The sequence below is a fragment of the Felis catus genome, chromosome B4, assembly GCF_018350175.1.
Source record: "Felis catus isolate Fca126 chromosome B4, F.catus_Fca126_mat1.0, whole genome shotgun sequence".
NCBI classification, from domain to species: domain Eukaryota; kingdom Metazoa; phylum Chordata; class Mammalia; order Carnivora; family Felidae; genus Felis; species Felis catus.
In genome coordinates this window covers 103,574,275-103,590,869 of record NC_058374.1, presented here as the reverse complement: position 1 = coordinate 103,590,869, position 16,595 = coordinate 103,574,275, and the positions used below count along the sequence as shown (strand labels likewise).

General features: G+C 35.9%; 1 protein-coding gene across 3 annotated transcripts in view; it reads right to left on the bottom strand.

The window, feature by feature from the left end:
* PTPRQ (protein tyrosine phosphatase receptor type Q) overlaps positions 1–16,595 on the bottom strand; it is a 255,558-nt gene that overhangs the window by 226,240 nt on the left and 12,723 nt on the right. For all 3 annotated transcript variants that reach the window (XM_045062106.1, XM_045062108.1, XM_045062107.1), the window contains exons 9-14: positions 12,164–12,433; positions 7,039–7,299; positions 5,268–5,398; positions 4,958–5,087; positions 3,181–3,331; positions 2,620–2,726 (exon numbers count right to left, since the gene is read on the bottom strand). In XM_045062106.1, the coding sequence (XP_044918041.1) occupies positions 2,620–2,726; positions 3,181–3,331; positions 4,958–5,087; positions 5,268–5,398; positions 7,039–7,299; positions 12,164–12,433 (1,050 nt within the window). The remainder of the gene's footprint in view (positions 1–2,619; positions 2,727–3,180; positions 3,332–4,957; positions 5,088–5,267; positions 5,399–7,038; positions 7,300–12,163; positions 12,434–16,595) is intronic.

The following is a 16,595-nucleotide window of genomic DNA, read 5'->3' as shown; positions in this document are numbered from 1 at the left end:
TGCAAGCAGAGGATAGGGGCAGGGGAGAGAGAGAGAATCTGAAGCATGCTCCACACTCAGGTGGAGCCCAAAGCAGGGCTTGATCCTACAACCCTGGGATCATGACCTGAGACAAAATTAAGAGTTGGATGCTCAACACCTAGGTGCCACCCCCCTTTTATTTTATTTGAGAGAGAGAGAGGAGAGGGGGTAGGTAGGGAGCAGAGGGAGACAGAGAATAAAATACTGAAATGATATCTTTAAAAAACAAAACAAAACAACAAAACCTTGACTGTCACACTATGGAAGAGTCCCAGGATACACAGAGAGAGACACTAAGCACTGGAATGATATCTTAAAACAAACGAATACACAAAATAACCTTGACTGTCACACTATGGAAGAGACTTGGATACAGAGGTTTTTCCAGTCTGTTTTAGTACTGTGTGATCTTGTGCAAGCAATCTATCCTGAATCTGTCTCCCCAACTCTGCAACGGAAGGGAAAAAAACAATTTTCTAGAAAGCCTCTTCCCACAATAAAATTATGTAAAATATGGATTTTAACATTTCTTTTTTCTCATAGCAAAATTCAGTATGAACTTAATTCAAATTGGGATTTTTAACTTACAATTTTATGCACTGATAGAGTAGGAGATCTATCTATCACCCCTGCCTTAAGTTCACAAACTCCTTTTCCCTTTAAACATCATAACTGAGAAGGTTCTTGAAGCTTATTCTTCAAATTGGTAACATGACTCTATTTCTAATTCCTATTAAATATTGTCATGTTGCATTGCTTTTTTTAACTGAGAGAAATATTAATATTTTTTGGAATAATTTCATCTCTAAAATTCAAATTTTGCATGAGATTTTATTTGTCCCTACTTACATATTGATTTAAGTTTATTAGAATTCAGCTCAATGATACACTTAAATCTGAGTCACTGATTCACTATCCTTTTTTATTCTGTTTTTCTGTAATGCATATTCCCTTCTAACTGGAATTAATTTATTATGCTTCCAAATTCCCATAATATATTTTAGCTTTATTTTATACACTTATTACTATTCCATCTACTTCCAAATGGAGTTGAGGCGGCTGATAAAAAAGGCAGGTACAGAAAGATAAAAAATTATTAATATACAGTAAAAGACAAAAGCCAAATAGTAAAGTCAGAGAGATGGGGAAAATTACTAAGTCACCAGCCTTGTCTTAGAAAACACAGCCAAAGCAACATCATGAAATATGAAGGTATTATTAAACCCAGAGTAGAAATGAAGATCTTGAGGTCCAAACAGAATCAGAATTTGTACAAAGTCACAGAGCCAAGAAATACAAGAGTCCTGCAGATGACATAGTGGCCTTTCTACTGAAGCACAGTAGTTACAAGGACAGGATTTCATCTCAAGGAAACACAGGTTCAAATCTCTGTCATCTTGTATAAGATATAATTTCTACTGAAATTCTCTTAGCCTCAGTTTCCTCATTTATAAAAAATACAAACATATGCATCACATTATGATTGACAGAATAAAAGTAGTCACTCAGAATTAAGGGATATAAAGCATACCTAACAAAGTGCCTGATAAACAACAAGCACTCAATTTGATGATGACAACAATGATGGTGATGGTGACCATGATAATGGCACAGCCCAAGTCAAAGCAGCAAGGAAACTTTCACTGATATAAAATTTTTAAATAAAGTTAAAAAAAAATTAAGCCATTTCTCATCTGTTTCTCATCTATTTCTGATGTTTCTTAGGATGGTCTTTATGAGAGGCAGCAATGTCATATTAGTTTTAGAGTTAGATACCTGGGTTAAATATCTCACCTTTAGTAGTGAACACCTCTGAGCCTTAACCTACATTTGAGGTTACCTGGGTAGATTCAGTATGGTGACTTAAGCAAATAACATCATGTTGGTGTATCGTAAGTGCTCAAATGTTTTAGTGTATTTTCCAGGAATTTATTTGACTATCACTCATTTTCCAGTGCTTTCTCCTCCTCCATATCGCAGATTCTGAGGTTAAGCCTCCTCTCACACTGACAGAGCACTGGTACTTTATTAAATACTGGTGCATGTGCCGGGACCACACAAGTGAAAGGAATCTTTGGAACACTACACATGCTCAAGGCAGGAATACATGCAAGTGATGCTAATAAGGTCAGAAGAGGCAAACTGAACCCCAAAATGCAATTAAAGACACAGTGCCATTTATTTTTTCATATTAAAAGTTTTGTTTTGTTTTTCATAAAATGTTAAATACTCAAAATATTAGAAAAATATTGAGTATTTCATGACAATAATATCTTGAGGTTTAGAGTACTTTGGACTTGCAGAGAGAGCTTTGTGTTTGGATTTTATCAACAAGATTTTGCACCCAGGCAGGAATAATTATTCTCATTTTATAAGTGAAAACTTAATAGTTTTGCCCAAGGTCACATAATTAATAAGTGATAGAGGCAGGAATACAACTCAGGCATTTTCCAAGTTAAGTGCCGTGTTCTCTTCTCTTCAAGCATGCCATAAACCACTTCCATTTTCATTCATTTTTAATTAGATATTGGCTTTAAACACAACCATTTCCATTATTTTTTGCCCATGAAAAGTCAATTAAATATAAAATAAACTTACAAGTGCTAACCATGAGGACAGTGGGATGGCTTCTTTTCAGTCCCTTGGTAGTTATAACACTAATTAAAAAGTCAGTCCCTGAAGAAAGGCTATTAAATGTGAATGTCCTGTACATTAAAAAAAAATTCACGTATTAAAACATTTAGCTCAGAAACATTTGGAAAACTCCCATCTTCTCACCCTGTCTACAGAGAGAATTTTACATATAAGTCTTGTGGTGTTTTTATTGTCTATCACAGAAACAATCCGCTATGCTTCATAAGCATAAATAGTTAATTAGAAATCATAGCCTCTTACACAGAGAAATTCACTTAAGTCAAAAAGTGTGTATTATACATACAAGCATGAGATATCCTGTATTAATTTATTATTATTTGCAAAACAGATTTGTCACTGTATCTCAGACATTTTCTAATCACATCGTAGCCAAAAAAGTTGTCTTACAAATTTTCTAATTTCTGTTTATATTAATCCAGTAGTATAGCATTTGAAAAATATATATAAAATGTTAATCTCGTGGTCCATGTAACTTGACACAATTTCTTTTCAGGATTTTCATACCTTTTTGTGGAAGGCAGGGTTTCCTCTTTCATTAAGATTCCGCTGGATATTGAAATAATGTATCCGTCCAGAAGACTTCTAGCTGTAGGCCAGCTAACAGTTATTGCATTGGAGTTTCTACTATGGTTCATAAATTCAACTGCACTTGGGGCTATATCATTAAAACATACACATAAAATAACATTTTCTACCGCACAAAGCACCTGGTCTAAAATAGCCCTGAAACACCCTCAAGATTTGTTTCAATTTCTGCAAACTCTGAGGGTAACCAAAACATTCCTTTTATTCTTCCTGATAGATGATAAGTTAAAAGTCAAAAAAAGAAAAAAAAACCAGCAAGAATAATTTTAAACTTTAAAGTGGAACCAATATATATTATTGTAGTACTATAATCAGTATTTCCCTCGCCTCAAAAATGTAGGGAGAGATTGTATCTTGGTCTTGCACAACTGAAAAGGAACAGAATATGCCACCCCAAAATATGCCTCTTTGGCATAAGGATGATTTTGAGTTGGTTATTCTTAAAAGAAACAGCAGACACACGAGAAACTCTGAAAACTGAGTTAAAAGTTATCCTTTGTAAGAGACTCTTAAATTTACAAGGAAAATCTCCATTCGTAAGGGTGTCTCCCTCTCTACACTAGGAGAAGTCTGACTAAATCTCTAGAAATTCTTGCCAATGGAGAAGGCAGACCTAAATCTGCATAACCACTTTACACTTGTTTACTAGGTTTTCCTAGTAGCCTCCAGTAACTGGCTCCCTCGTCCCCCCTCAACATTTTCTTTTGTTTTTAGCCGGAGATGGTATTTAAGGTGGTGGCTTAAGCCATTTCAGGGAGTTACTCAGATTCCCTGGGTCTCTCCCACGTATGCATGAAGTATATATATATATATTTCTCTCCTGTTAATCTGTCTCACACGGGTTGGCGGGAGGGGGGGGGTGGGTCCTCAGTAAAGGACCTAGAAGGATGGAGAGAACATTATTTTTCCTCCCAACACCACCAATCTGCGAAATATTTAATGATTTTTAGGACTCATTCCAATTAAATACCAAATACTGACAAAGTTAATCAGCAGAAATTTTAATTGCAATCTAAATGTGAAATACTCCCTTCTTTCCTAGGGAAAAAAGTTAAATGAAATAGTATATAATATGTATTTTGTTTTGTCTCTAAAATTCTTCCATGTAAAAGAAAAGAACAAAATTGTCAAGAATATTCTCTCCCAATTCCATTATTTGTTTTTATAGTAAAAGAATATAAGCTATGGCCAGTTCCTAAATACACAAATCAATAAACCACTGTCAAGAATCATTAACATAGTTATAATAGAATAATTGAAAATTTTACTTCATTCAGATATGAAAATGTATACATTTTGCATACATCCTTCCCAATCATCCCTTATTTCATATGACAAGCATGGAATAAATCACCATCTGCCATTGGGAGTAAGTTGCTAACACTGGGGAAATGTCACTTCATTGTCTGCTTGACTGAACAATGAAGAAATTAAATCACAAATGGAAAATCTGGCCAGACCCCAGACAATTAGCTACTCTACTGCCTGGCAATACATTTACAAAAGAGGTTTTTCTGACCCATATAAGGGGAAACCGAAAAAGAGACAAGAGAGGACACTGCCTGCCCATAAAGAAAATCTGGGAATAACAAACTATCGACTAAATTTTCCCTAAAGAATGAAATAAATATTTGAACATTGATTCAATGTTGAATTGAACACTGAATAATACCTCAAGGGCTTACACAGGCTGTACCTGTCTGTATTTCTTTTACGTTAGGAGCACTGTCTTTAAAACCTTCTTTTTCAGTGCAAATTGAAAAAGTATACACTGTCGCAGGATCCAGGTTAGAGAACGTTGCTGCTTCTTGAACTACCTTCTGGACCTATCAATCCAAAAGAATAAATTAGCAACTGTTCATTTAAAAAATGTTCCACAATTCAACACAACCAAATAAGCATGGGGGTTATTTAGTTTCACTACTATCTAACATAAGAATGCAGTAATATTGGACTCAGCATGAAAGATTCAAGTTTAATGCTTCCGAGAGCCGCTTCTAACGTACCATGAAAGCAGCAGTACAGTTCATGCATGTGATTTCATAATGCTGAAAATTCCCATCAGCTCGATTCCAGAGAATTTCTATGGAAGAGTCTGTCACTTTGCCCTCATGGATATTTGATGGTGCTTCCAGACCTACCCAAAACACACAACACATTTAAATTCTTCTATGTTTTCTAACTGGGTTTTTCTTTTTAATTTATCCCTTTAAAGGAGGAAAAAAACACAAGGTGAGAAAAGAACAGTAAAGTTTATTAATCAACTATCTTTATATCCTAAATTAAAACAGTTGTTTACACATAACACAACAGTTTATCAAATATAATAATCAGTTGCAATACTCAGAGTTATGGTAAACACCATAACAAGCAGCTAATTTTGATTTTGCAGCAAAAACTACAATAGCAGCAAATTCCCAGGAGCAAACGTACAATACTTAAAAGAAAAAAAAAGAGATTTAAGCTTTCTGAAACTATTATCATAAACTAAAGAGTCAACATAGAGAAAAATATGAAGTCCAGACAAAGGGGTAAAAGAATCCTCTTTGTATCGAATATTAGCTGAAGCTAAAACCAAATTTTATCTTATGAGCTTTAATTGTTATGTTTTCATGCTAAAGATCCCATTCAGCATAAAGAAAAAGAAATTATTTCAGAAAACCTAGAAAAATTGCAGCTTTATACTACTATCTTATATACTGATATATTTTGCCAATTATATCACAATATTGACATATGTAGAAGATCAAGTACTAATTACTTTTAAAAACAAGAACTGTCAAATAGAATGCTGCTCATAATGATTTATAATTTAAATAAGGAAGAGGCAGAGTTTAGAGATATAATAATACATAAAAATTGTAAGTAAAAACAAAGTATAAATATATATTGAGCTGATTATAAATATGTTAAGGTTCTATTACAACAACGTGATTAGTGGTACCAGTTTGGGAGTATTTTATGAAAAGGTGAGTTTAAACAGTAATAGAAATTTTACAGCTCGCGAGGAAGAAGACACATGGTGGTATAATAATATATGTGAAGATTTATAGACAAGAAAGAGCAAAACATAAAGAACCTGGACATGTTTATAGTCAGAATTATAACATTTTCAGGACTACATATTATTTTTGTATGGCATTTATTACTCTGTGCCATTCATTTCTATATATACAAGGTCAATATCTTAGATAAATGTCATGTATCCCAAATGCTCAAAATGAATTATTTGTAGAATACATGAGTGACTTAAAGAAAAAACAAATCAAAATTGATATGAAATTCAAAATGTAAGTTCTGGTATGAACAAATATAATATGTACTAATTTTAAATATTCAAAGAAGGAAAACATATGCTAATTCTTTCCAGACAAAGGCAGCGTGGGGAGAGCAAACACATGCTAAGATTATGTGCTTTGAGAGATACTATTAAGTGTCTCTAGACTCAAAAAATATAACCCAGTTCTCATCTGCCTAAAATTATTCACATTCCTCACTCTTGAAATAAGTCATTGAAAGTTATGATTAAGATTCAAGTATGTTTTCTTCTTAATGGATAGATTTAACAAACTCATGACTTCTCAATTTTACATAAAGTTAGCTCTATCTGTATACTAGAACAATGAAAGATTAGGTTCAGTAGTAAGGTATTTGTAATTATTTTTAAAAGATCTTTGAAAACAACTGCATTAAAGTGAATGTAGCCTACTAATATAAAATGGGACACATGGTCAAAATTAAAAAAAAAAAACCTTATGTAAGTCCCAAAATACTTACATGTTTTTACTGCAGGCACATAGTACATATTACTTAGTTTAGTACCACTGATGATGGAAACAAAGAAATTATATTCTGTGCCTGGTGTTAAATTGCCAACAGTTATTTTATTGTCATGTTTCAAAGGCCTGGTAACATTTGGCCCTCCTTCAATTACAATATGTATGCCATCAAACACTCCAGTATCAGGCATTTGAACAAATAAGATTACAGAGGTACTATGACTTTCATATGGGATGACAATTTGGACTGGTTTGGGCTCTGAAAGATAAAAAGAGAGATTTATAATTAGTGTTTTGTTTTGTTTTTTTAATTTCAAGTACACTTCTCTATTTTGTCTGCTATGTTCTAGAATATGTGAAAACACTAAATGCCTGTGCTAACTTATGTTTACTATGTCAGTCAATAAGGTGGACACTAAGACAGACTGTATGTACATATTTTGGAAGTACTGATTAATTTTAATTTTTTGATTCTCAATAATAGTCTCAAAAACATAGGAATCTGAAATTTTCCAATTTGTTTTACCTTTTTATCTATTTATTAAGCAAAGGCTTTTGAAAACCTATATACTAGGAGGAGTGCTTAAATAAAGTAAATAAGGCCAGGTTCCTTCTTTCAAAGAGTTCCCAGTCTCAATAAAGAGATACACAAATCACCAACTAGAATCCCAAATGGATAGAGCTGAGTTGGTAAAGTGAACAAAAAGCTATTGAGAATAGGGGAAGAAAAGAATTCTAGGGGATATCACTGGGGAAGGCTTCCAGAGTCTATGATTTTTTTATCTGAATCTTAAAGGATAGTACAAGTTTACCAGAAAGAGTATGTGGTAGAGAGAGAGATGATTAAGAAGGGAATTCCAGACAAAGAGGAAACCATGAGTGAGGCATAGAAACCAAAAAAGGGCATCATCATCATCATGTATTCAGCCAAGTTTTTTCACCTTTTTACTAGCAGGACAAGTTACTAGTCACTAATCTTTGGCAACTAGTTGTTAGTCTTTGGCAAGTTGTGCCTTGGTTTCTCTTTCCCTAACATGGGGAAGAAAAGACTAGTATCTACTTTGCAAGGTCCTTGTGATGATTCCATGAGAGATTGTATTTATACACAAAGGGTTTAGTTCCAGGCGCATGGCAGGTGCTCAGGTGTTTCAAGCCTGGAGTGTGTGTGAGGAACAGGGAATGGAAGGCCAGGCATGGAAGGCCACCTCTGACGCTGGACGCTGTCTGCGAGAGGCCTTGCATGCCATGCTGTGGAGGTCAGATTTTATCCTGTAGGCACAGATTTTGAGCAGACATTTCATTTCATTTTTAGGAACACAGACCGGGCAAGAGTTTAGAGGAAAGATTTGCTTACATTTCACACTCTCATTGACCTCTACGTAAGAGCTTTCTTGTACTGTAATCTTCTACTGTGCCATTTAGAGCAGATTTGAAATTTTAGATGATTTCTATTCACATTATTTCTTCCTCAGGTCAATTTTAATATCAAATCTATTTGTAGATTATTGAAATACTACCCAGTATAACCTTAGATCTGTCCTTTCAAGTAGATATCTTCTTCTAAGATATACATTCTGAAGTATATTTTTTCTTTCAGAGAATAATTAAACAGTCTTTCCTTTTCAGTTTTGTGACATCTGATTAGATGCAACTGAACTTGTTCTCAATCATTGATGCTGTATTTGATAATATGATTCTGCCAATTTACCTAAAGCCAGTACTGTATAAATGGATTTTAACACATACCTATTATTAACATTCTACAATATAAAAACTGTACATTATTTCCATCAATTCATTCATTTGTAATATATAACTTTCTTGCCTTTATCATTTTTCATAGTTATGAAGAAATGTTCAACATATCACCCATAACAAATACCATATGGTATACTACTGTGTTTCAAAGCACTTTTACCATGTTTTTCCTTTTCCGGTTATCTTTTCTTTTTTTGTCATCACTAATGTTTTTTATGGGTTTCCTCTTTAAATTCTTTACAGCTCTCTTCAGTTAAAAAGCTCTACACTAAGCATGGTTTTTCAAAGGCTACTATGACATCCCATAAGTATCATACCCATCTGGACGTGTAGACAATGACCTGAAAGCTTCTGAATATGCCTTGAGCAGAAATTAAACATCTGGAGATTGGAAATGAGTGGCCAGCACAGTCATGGAAACAGCGCACTCCCATGTTCCTGGGTGCTGAAGGTATTTTCTAAGCAGAGACAATGCTTTAAAAAATGCTTTGAAAAAGGGATATCAATGAACATGTAAATTGTTTTTCTTCTACATGTCTACAAAATGTCATTAAAAGGTAAATGTTCTATTGTGCTTGACTGTCTCAATGTGTATGGAAAAGAAATAGGATGTGGTAAATAATAGTTATCAACAAACAATGCAGGGAAAGAATTTCTATGTATGCACATTGGGATAGGTTAATATTTGTTTCATCATCTGAGACAAGTAAAAATGATGAATGATAAATAATCTGATGATGCTAATAGTGTTTACCAAGGTTAATAAATGACTAAAAAAGCCTATGGAATTATAAGAAATAGTGAAATGCTTAAAGGAACTAAAGATAATTCACCAGAAAGGAAGACTCTATATACACTAGGAATACCTAATGGCTATTTCCAAGCAACTGATGTCCTTTCATAGGAATTAGGGAGTAGTTTGCTCTGTGATGCTCTGGAAAACAGACATGGCCTTATAATAGAGGAAAATTACAGGGATTCATTACAAAATGATCAGAGGCACTATGCAAGCAATTGCCTATCAGGTGAGGCATTGGTAAGATGATCTCTGTCCTAACCTCAAATCCTCAAATTCTGTAATTTTTCCTGGGATGTATATATGTTAATCATGTTTCAGCATCCATGTAGAAGAGCAGTTTTGCAAAGAAGTGTTTGAATTAAACAGAGTCAAGAACTGTGCTTAGACATGGAGATATAAAGCTGAGTAAAAATTTTAAAAAGCTCATTGTATCTAGAAATGGAGATAAAATTTTTATATTTGAGATGGAAGAGGGGTTGAAATATGCCAAGTTCCATGGAATCAAAGAAAAATAGGATGTTAGAGCTGGAAGTTGATTTAAAAATGTATTCAATAATCTAAATTTTTAGAGAGAAAACTTAGCACCTAAATGATGTGGGGGCACTCTAACCTCATACTGCTAATAATTGGTTACAGTTTATTTCCTATCTATGCATTTTAATTTCCATACTTCCATTATGCTGATAAAAATTTAGGGGTTGATGGGTATGAAATAATTTTTTAGCAATATCTCTTTTTCATGTGTTTTCTTTTAATTTTTCCTATGATAATTATCTTCAGGTATGTTTCCTTAGAAATTTAAATATGAAAGTTATATACAAATTTAGTTTTAGTCTTTGGAGGACAAAATGGGAAGATTCTACATTGATTGAGTGTACATACATACTGCTCAAACATAATTTTTTGGACCAATTCATTTTTTCCATCAGGCTGCCTTATTATTAGCCAAAAAGGCCTGTGAGGCCCAATATTCATTCCTTCCTCACAGTTACCTCTATTTACTCAAATCAGTCAAGTCAAAACCCAAGGTGTCTCCCTTCCTTTATACTCCTCACATGCACTCTATCACCAGCTCAGACTTCCTACTTCCGTAATATAAAATATATCTATTACTTTATCTGCACTTTCCCTTTCTTGTCCACCATAATCTTTTGCCTAAATTCCACAAAACTCTTACCCAGTTGCCCTATTTCCATCCCTGCCACTTTAAAAATCATTCTTTGCACAGAGTCAGAAGGAAATTTTTGTAACATAGGTCACATCATCAACTTGCCTGCATAAAACTCTCAATGGCTTCCCATTGCCCTCAAAACAAACTCAAAAGCACAGCCTAGGGGAGCCTGGGTGGCTCACTGGGTTAAGCATCTGACTTCAGCTCAGGTCATGATCTCCCTGATGGTGAGTTTGAGCCCCATGGTGGGCTCTGTGCTGACAGCTGAGCCTGGAGCCTGATTCAATTCTGTTTCTTCCTCTCTCTCCCAGCCCCGCCCCCACTCACCCTCATTCTCTCTCTCTCAAAAGTAAACATTAAAAAAAAAATTAAAAGAAAAAAAGGCATAGCCTACAAGTTCTATGTGATCTAACCCCTGCATACTTCTCTAATATCACTTCTTATTCCCCTTCTCCCTCTTCATTAGACACCATGTATCAGGCCTTTTTGTTCTCAGATATACCAAGCTTTTTCCTGTTTTTTGGGCTTTGTGCGCCTTTATGCTAGGTGTTCATGCCTAAAGTACCCTTTCTCCATCTTATTACGCTCTGGCTCCTTCTCATCCATTAGGCCTCCATTCAAATACAGCTCCCATTACAGTCTATCTACACTAGAACCATCCACCCCTCTTCAGTTACTCTCTATCACGTCACTCTGCTTTTTTTCCCTGCTAATGTTTATCACAATTTATAAATATCCATAAATATGATTTATTTATTTCCCATTTCTTTTCATTCTCCCTCCTTAACAGATTTTTCAATGATAATCTATTGAGTGAATTAATCGTATTTGAGAAAGAACATAGATTTCTGTCATTGGTTTGGTCCTAAACCTATAAATACTGTCAATATTTTATGTCAATGTTCTACAACAGCAGGCCTTTGTTGATTCAATAATAATTACAAACATTTATATAGCTATATGTTTATATAGCCTATAGCTATAGGCACTGTTCTAAGTCCTTCCCTTTATTAAATCAGCTAGTCTCAGGAAAACCCATAAAATACAGACTATTATTTTCTTCCTCTTTACAAATGTAGAAAGAAACTAAGGCATAAATAGGTTGAGTACATTGCCCAGGGTCACTCAAATAGTTCAACCCAGATAAACCGAGGTAGTGTGGCTTTAGGGTCAAGTTCTTAGTCATAGACAATGCTGCCTTTATTTAAGCATTAAGCATTTTCAGGAGAAAAGAAATACAAACTGCTCCAGGTCCTGAGGCTACCATCAGACAAACACGCCTACAATCTATTTACAAGGGTAAAACCTGCTACCAGGAGGATGTGTAGGGGAATATTTTACAATACTCCCAAATCAGCAAATATCTGTTATGAATGAAAAATATTTGATTCTCACTTAGAGTTTGTTGCATAGTTACCAGCTCACTCAAGTTCCCATTCATCATTGTTGCCATTCCAATGTCATATGTCATTCCAGGGGTTAAATTATCAATCTTGAATCTATTAGCATCTTTTACAAAAAGCTTCCTGACTTCTCTTGCATCTGATACGGGTTTGATTTGAATGTAGACCTCATGGCCATCTTGTGGGAGTTCCCAGTGAAGAATTATACTGTCCTCTCCCACATCTTCAGGTTTAGCATGAACTTTCTGAGGAGGATTAATACCTTAGAGAAACAGATAAATAGATACACTTATCTTAGTTTATTGTTAACATTACTCTTGCTGTTGTAAAAATGTCTTAACCCAATATTAGTTAATGGTTAAAGTAAATTTAGCAAATCCCTATATCACTGTCTTGAAACTCAATTTTAGAGAAAAATGTGTCTTGTTATTAGTATGCAAGATTTGTCAATAAGATTAAGCACATTATACATCAAGGAACTAAAAAGTATCTAGCAAATCTTCAGATTTTAAGGGTGCCATCAGAATAATGTTCCCATTGCCAAAATTATTCATTTTTTCATCAAATGCGCATAGGCACCCATCTCAGCATGTAGAGTACATCAACAAAAAACAAAGGTCACTGCCTTATGGAGTTCATATTCTAATGGGCGGAAAATAGACAGTAAACAATCATATACCAAAGTGTATATTATATAGTACATTAGATATGATAGTGCTAAGGTAAAAAAGAAAAAGTAAGCTAAGGTTAGCGAGAACAGGAGTGTAGTGGCTGTAGGGAGGAAGTTGTGGTATTAAATAGGGAATCCAGGGCAGGTGTCTTTGAAAAGATAAGATTTTGGGGTGCCTGGGTGGCTCAGTCAGTTAAGTGTCCAACTTCAACTCAAGTCATTATCTCACTGCTAGTGAGTTCAAGCCCCACATTGGGTTCTGTACTGGCAGCTCAGAGCCTGGAGCCTGCTTCAGATTCTGTGTCTCCCTCTCTCTCTGCCCCTCCCCCATTTGTGCTCTGTCTCTCTCTCTCTCTCTCTCTCTCTCTCTCTCTCAAAAATAAACATTAAAAAATTAAAAAAGAAAAGATGAGATTTTCAGCACAGCAGGTGAAGGAGGTTAACAAAGTTAGCCATGCCATATCTGAAAGAAGAGTTTTCCAAGGGGCACCTGGGTGGCTCAGTTGGTTAAGCCTCCGACTTCAGCTCAGGTCATGATCTCACGGTTTGTGAGTTCAAGCCCTGCATCGGGCTCTATGCTGACAGCTCAGAGCCTGAAGCCTGCTTTGGATTCTGTGTCCCCCCACTCTCTGCCCCTCCCCTGCCTGCACTCTGTCTCTCTCTCTCAAAAGTAAATAAATATTAAAACAATTTTTTTATAAAAAATAAAAAAAGAGTTTTCCAGGAAGGAAAAAAAAGCAAAAACAAAAACAAAAAAACAGAAGGCTTCATAGGCTTTCACTTTGAACAAAGCAGGTAGCAACTACAGTGATATACAGAAGCATGATGTCTCCTAAATTTTAAAGAATCACTTGGGCTATTATGTTAATAATAGAGAGGGTCAATGGTAGAAACAGAGGAGCAAGCCAGTACTCTTGGCAGAGAGGGTGGCCAGGATGACCACAGGCCTAAGGGAAGCAGTGGCAAGTACTGGAATTCTAGATTTATTGCAAAGATAGAAACTGGTTATCCTGACAGATTGGGTGTAGGCTGTAAGAAAAACAGAAGAGTCAGTGATACCTTCAAGGTTTTTGACCTAAACAAATGGATGAAAGAAATGGCCATGAATTGACCTGAGAGGACTATAGGCAGATTTAGATGGAAACATCTGTAATTCCATTCCATTCCATTTTGGACATGTTGAATTTAAGATGTCTATCAGAGATCCAAATGAGATATATTACTGAATAAACATATTTAGGTCTGAAGTTCAGAAGAGAGTCCTGGCGGGGCGCCTGGGTGGCGCAGTCGGTTAAGCGTCCGACTTCAGCCAGGTCACGATCTCGCGGTCCGTGAGTTCGAGCCCCGCGTCAGGCTCTGGGCTGATGGCTCGGAGCCTGGAGCCTGTTTCCGACTCTGTGTCTCCCTCTCTCTGCCCCTCCCCCGTTCATGCTCTGTCTCTCTCTGTCCCAAAAATAAATAAAAAACGTTGAAAAAAAAATTAAAAAAAAAAAAAAGAAGAAAGGCCTGGGGCTAAAGATATAAACTTGGGAGTCATTAACATATAGATGCTTTTAGCTTGGCACTGGTATTTATCACAAAAATGGCTAGAATTTTATATTACTCCTCTAATTTCTGAAAGGTATGGCACTCATTTGGAAATAGAAAGGACAGTATCAGGTTGTGCCTGCCATTCTTGTAGAATATCACCAGATATTCTATCATAATAACTCACAAAAATACTTTGGCTTCCTCCTTACACAATTTATTTATCAAGCCTTGTGATTTTTAATACAATTCTCTAGAAATAGTAATTCCCTCCTTTCAGTCTTGTTTGTTCTGCATTATATTCTTCCCTAAATTTTAATAGTTCATCAACACAAAGGTCAATCATGTCCAAGAATAATTATGTAATTTTAAACCGTTCGGTAGTTCAAATAATATTTAAGGAATTCTCTATGATTTCCATAATTACTTTGTTCCCAGAAACTATAATTTGATTTTTTATTTGAGCTTCATTTCTTTATCAACACAATAAAACACCACATTGTAAGTATCAGAGAATGCTACAATAATCCAATTAGAAAAACTTCCCCCTAGAATCCAGGGTGAAACAACTTCAGAACTTTGTTCTTGTATAATTACAAAACTTAAAATACTTCCTTCAGTGGAGGACTGAGATGAAATCTACTGGATTTCATTACATAAGCAGAGATTGAGGAAATGATGAGATTTGGTGAATCTGCGATTCCCCTGTAATTACTGACAGAATTTTCTTGCATCCATGTGCATTTTTATGGGAGAGGGTCTGTTAATTTTTCCATGTCCTCAAAAGTCTCCATGACCCCCCCAAAAGCTGAATTTTACTGAATAAAATATACTCCTTCATACATATGAAGGTTCTTCATGTTCCGTGCCTAGCTTACATTTTTTAGACTCTCTCCACATGCCCCCTGTACTCCAGCCTTGCCAAACAACGTATAATTTGCTAATGTTCTAATGCCATTCCTTTCTAAAAGCCTTATCTGGCTTTCCCAGGTATGGCTAGATAGATTCCTCTTCTTTAGTCCTCTCTGCCTGTGCACTTGCTATCTGCCCTGCTTGCAGCATCCTCTTGACAACCCCCACCCCCCTCCCCGCTAACTCCTACTCTTCCTCACAACACAGCACATGACTCCACCAGAAGAACTTCTGGGTTAATTGATCCATCTCTATGCTCCCACAGTACCCGGAGCATAACCCCTGTAGTAGCAACTATAATACAGCATCAGCACTGTTTCTCAATTTATTTGTCTTATTCTATTAGCATGTAAGCTGTTTGAAGGCAGAGGTCAGGTTTTACTCCTCTTTGCATCTCTAGTACCTGTTGTGGTTCCTGATTCTAAAAATTAATTTGAGTGAATAATGAATGAAAAAAGAATATTGCCTCAACCTTAGGAGAGTAAAAGAGCACTGGAATACCAATACCTACATCTGCACTGCTGTGTCACGTCAGCTTACAGTTAATATGCACAGCAAATAACCCCAAAATTAAAAGTGCAGACACATGTGCCTTTCTCTTGTTCCTCTATTAAATAGGTACATGCCATGGGAGATTTTAATTTAGGTTCGAAATTAATGATCTGTGAGAAATCCTCCTAGTCTCCCTGTCAGTTAAATTTGGAAGCACTTTGGGGTGCCTGTGGGGCTCAGTTGGTTAAGCGTCCGTCCAACTTCTGCTGAGGTCATGATCTCACAGTTCATGGGTTAGAGACGTGTGTGGGGCTCCGTGCTGACAGCTCAGAGCCTGAAGCCTGCTTCATATTCTGTGTCTCCCTGTCTCTCTCCTCCTCTCCCACTCCCACTCTGTCTATCTCTCTCTTTCAAAAATAAATGAATATTTAAAAAATGGAAGCATTTTGGAGTGCCTGGGTGGCTCAGTCAGTTGAGCATCTGACTCTTGATTTTGGCTCAGCTCATGATCCCAGGGTCATGGGGGCGAGCCCTGCATAGGGCTCCATGCTGAGTGTGGAGCCCAGTTAAGTTTCTCTAGGTCTCTCTCCCTCTCTCCTCCCTCCCACTTTAAGGCACTTCTCCCTCCAAAAATCAACTAAAAATAAATGTTTTTGTCCTCCCTTAAAAAAATGGAAGCATTTTACAGAGAAGAGATCTATCATTACCAAAGGGGATTGGGGCTGGAGAGTGGGCAAAAGGGGTGAAGGGAGTCATTTGTAACATGATGAATGGTAACTAGAACTTTGAGGGTGGTTACTTTGTACTGTATACAGATGTTGAA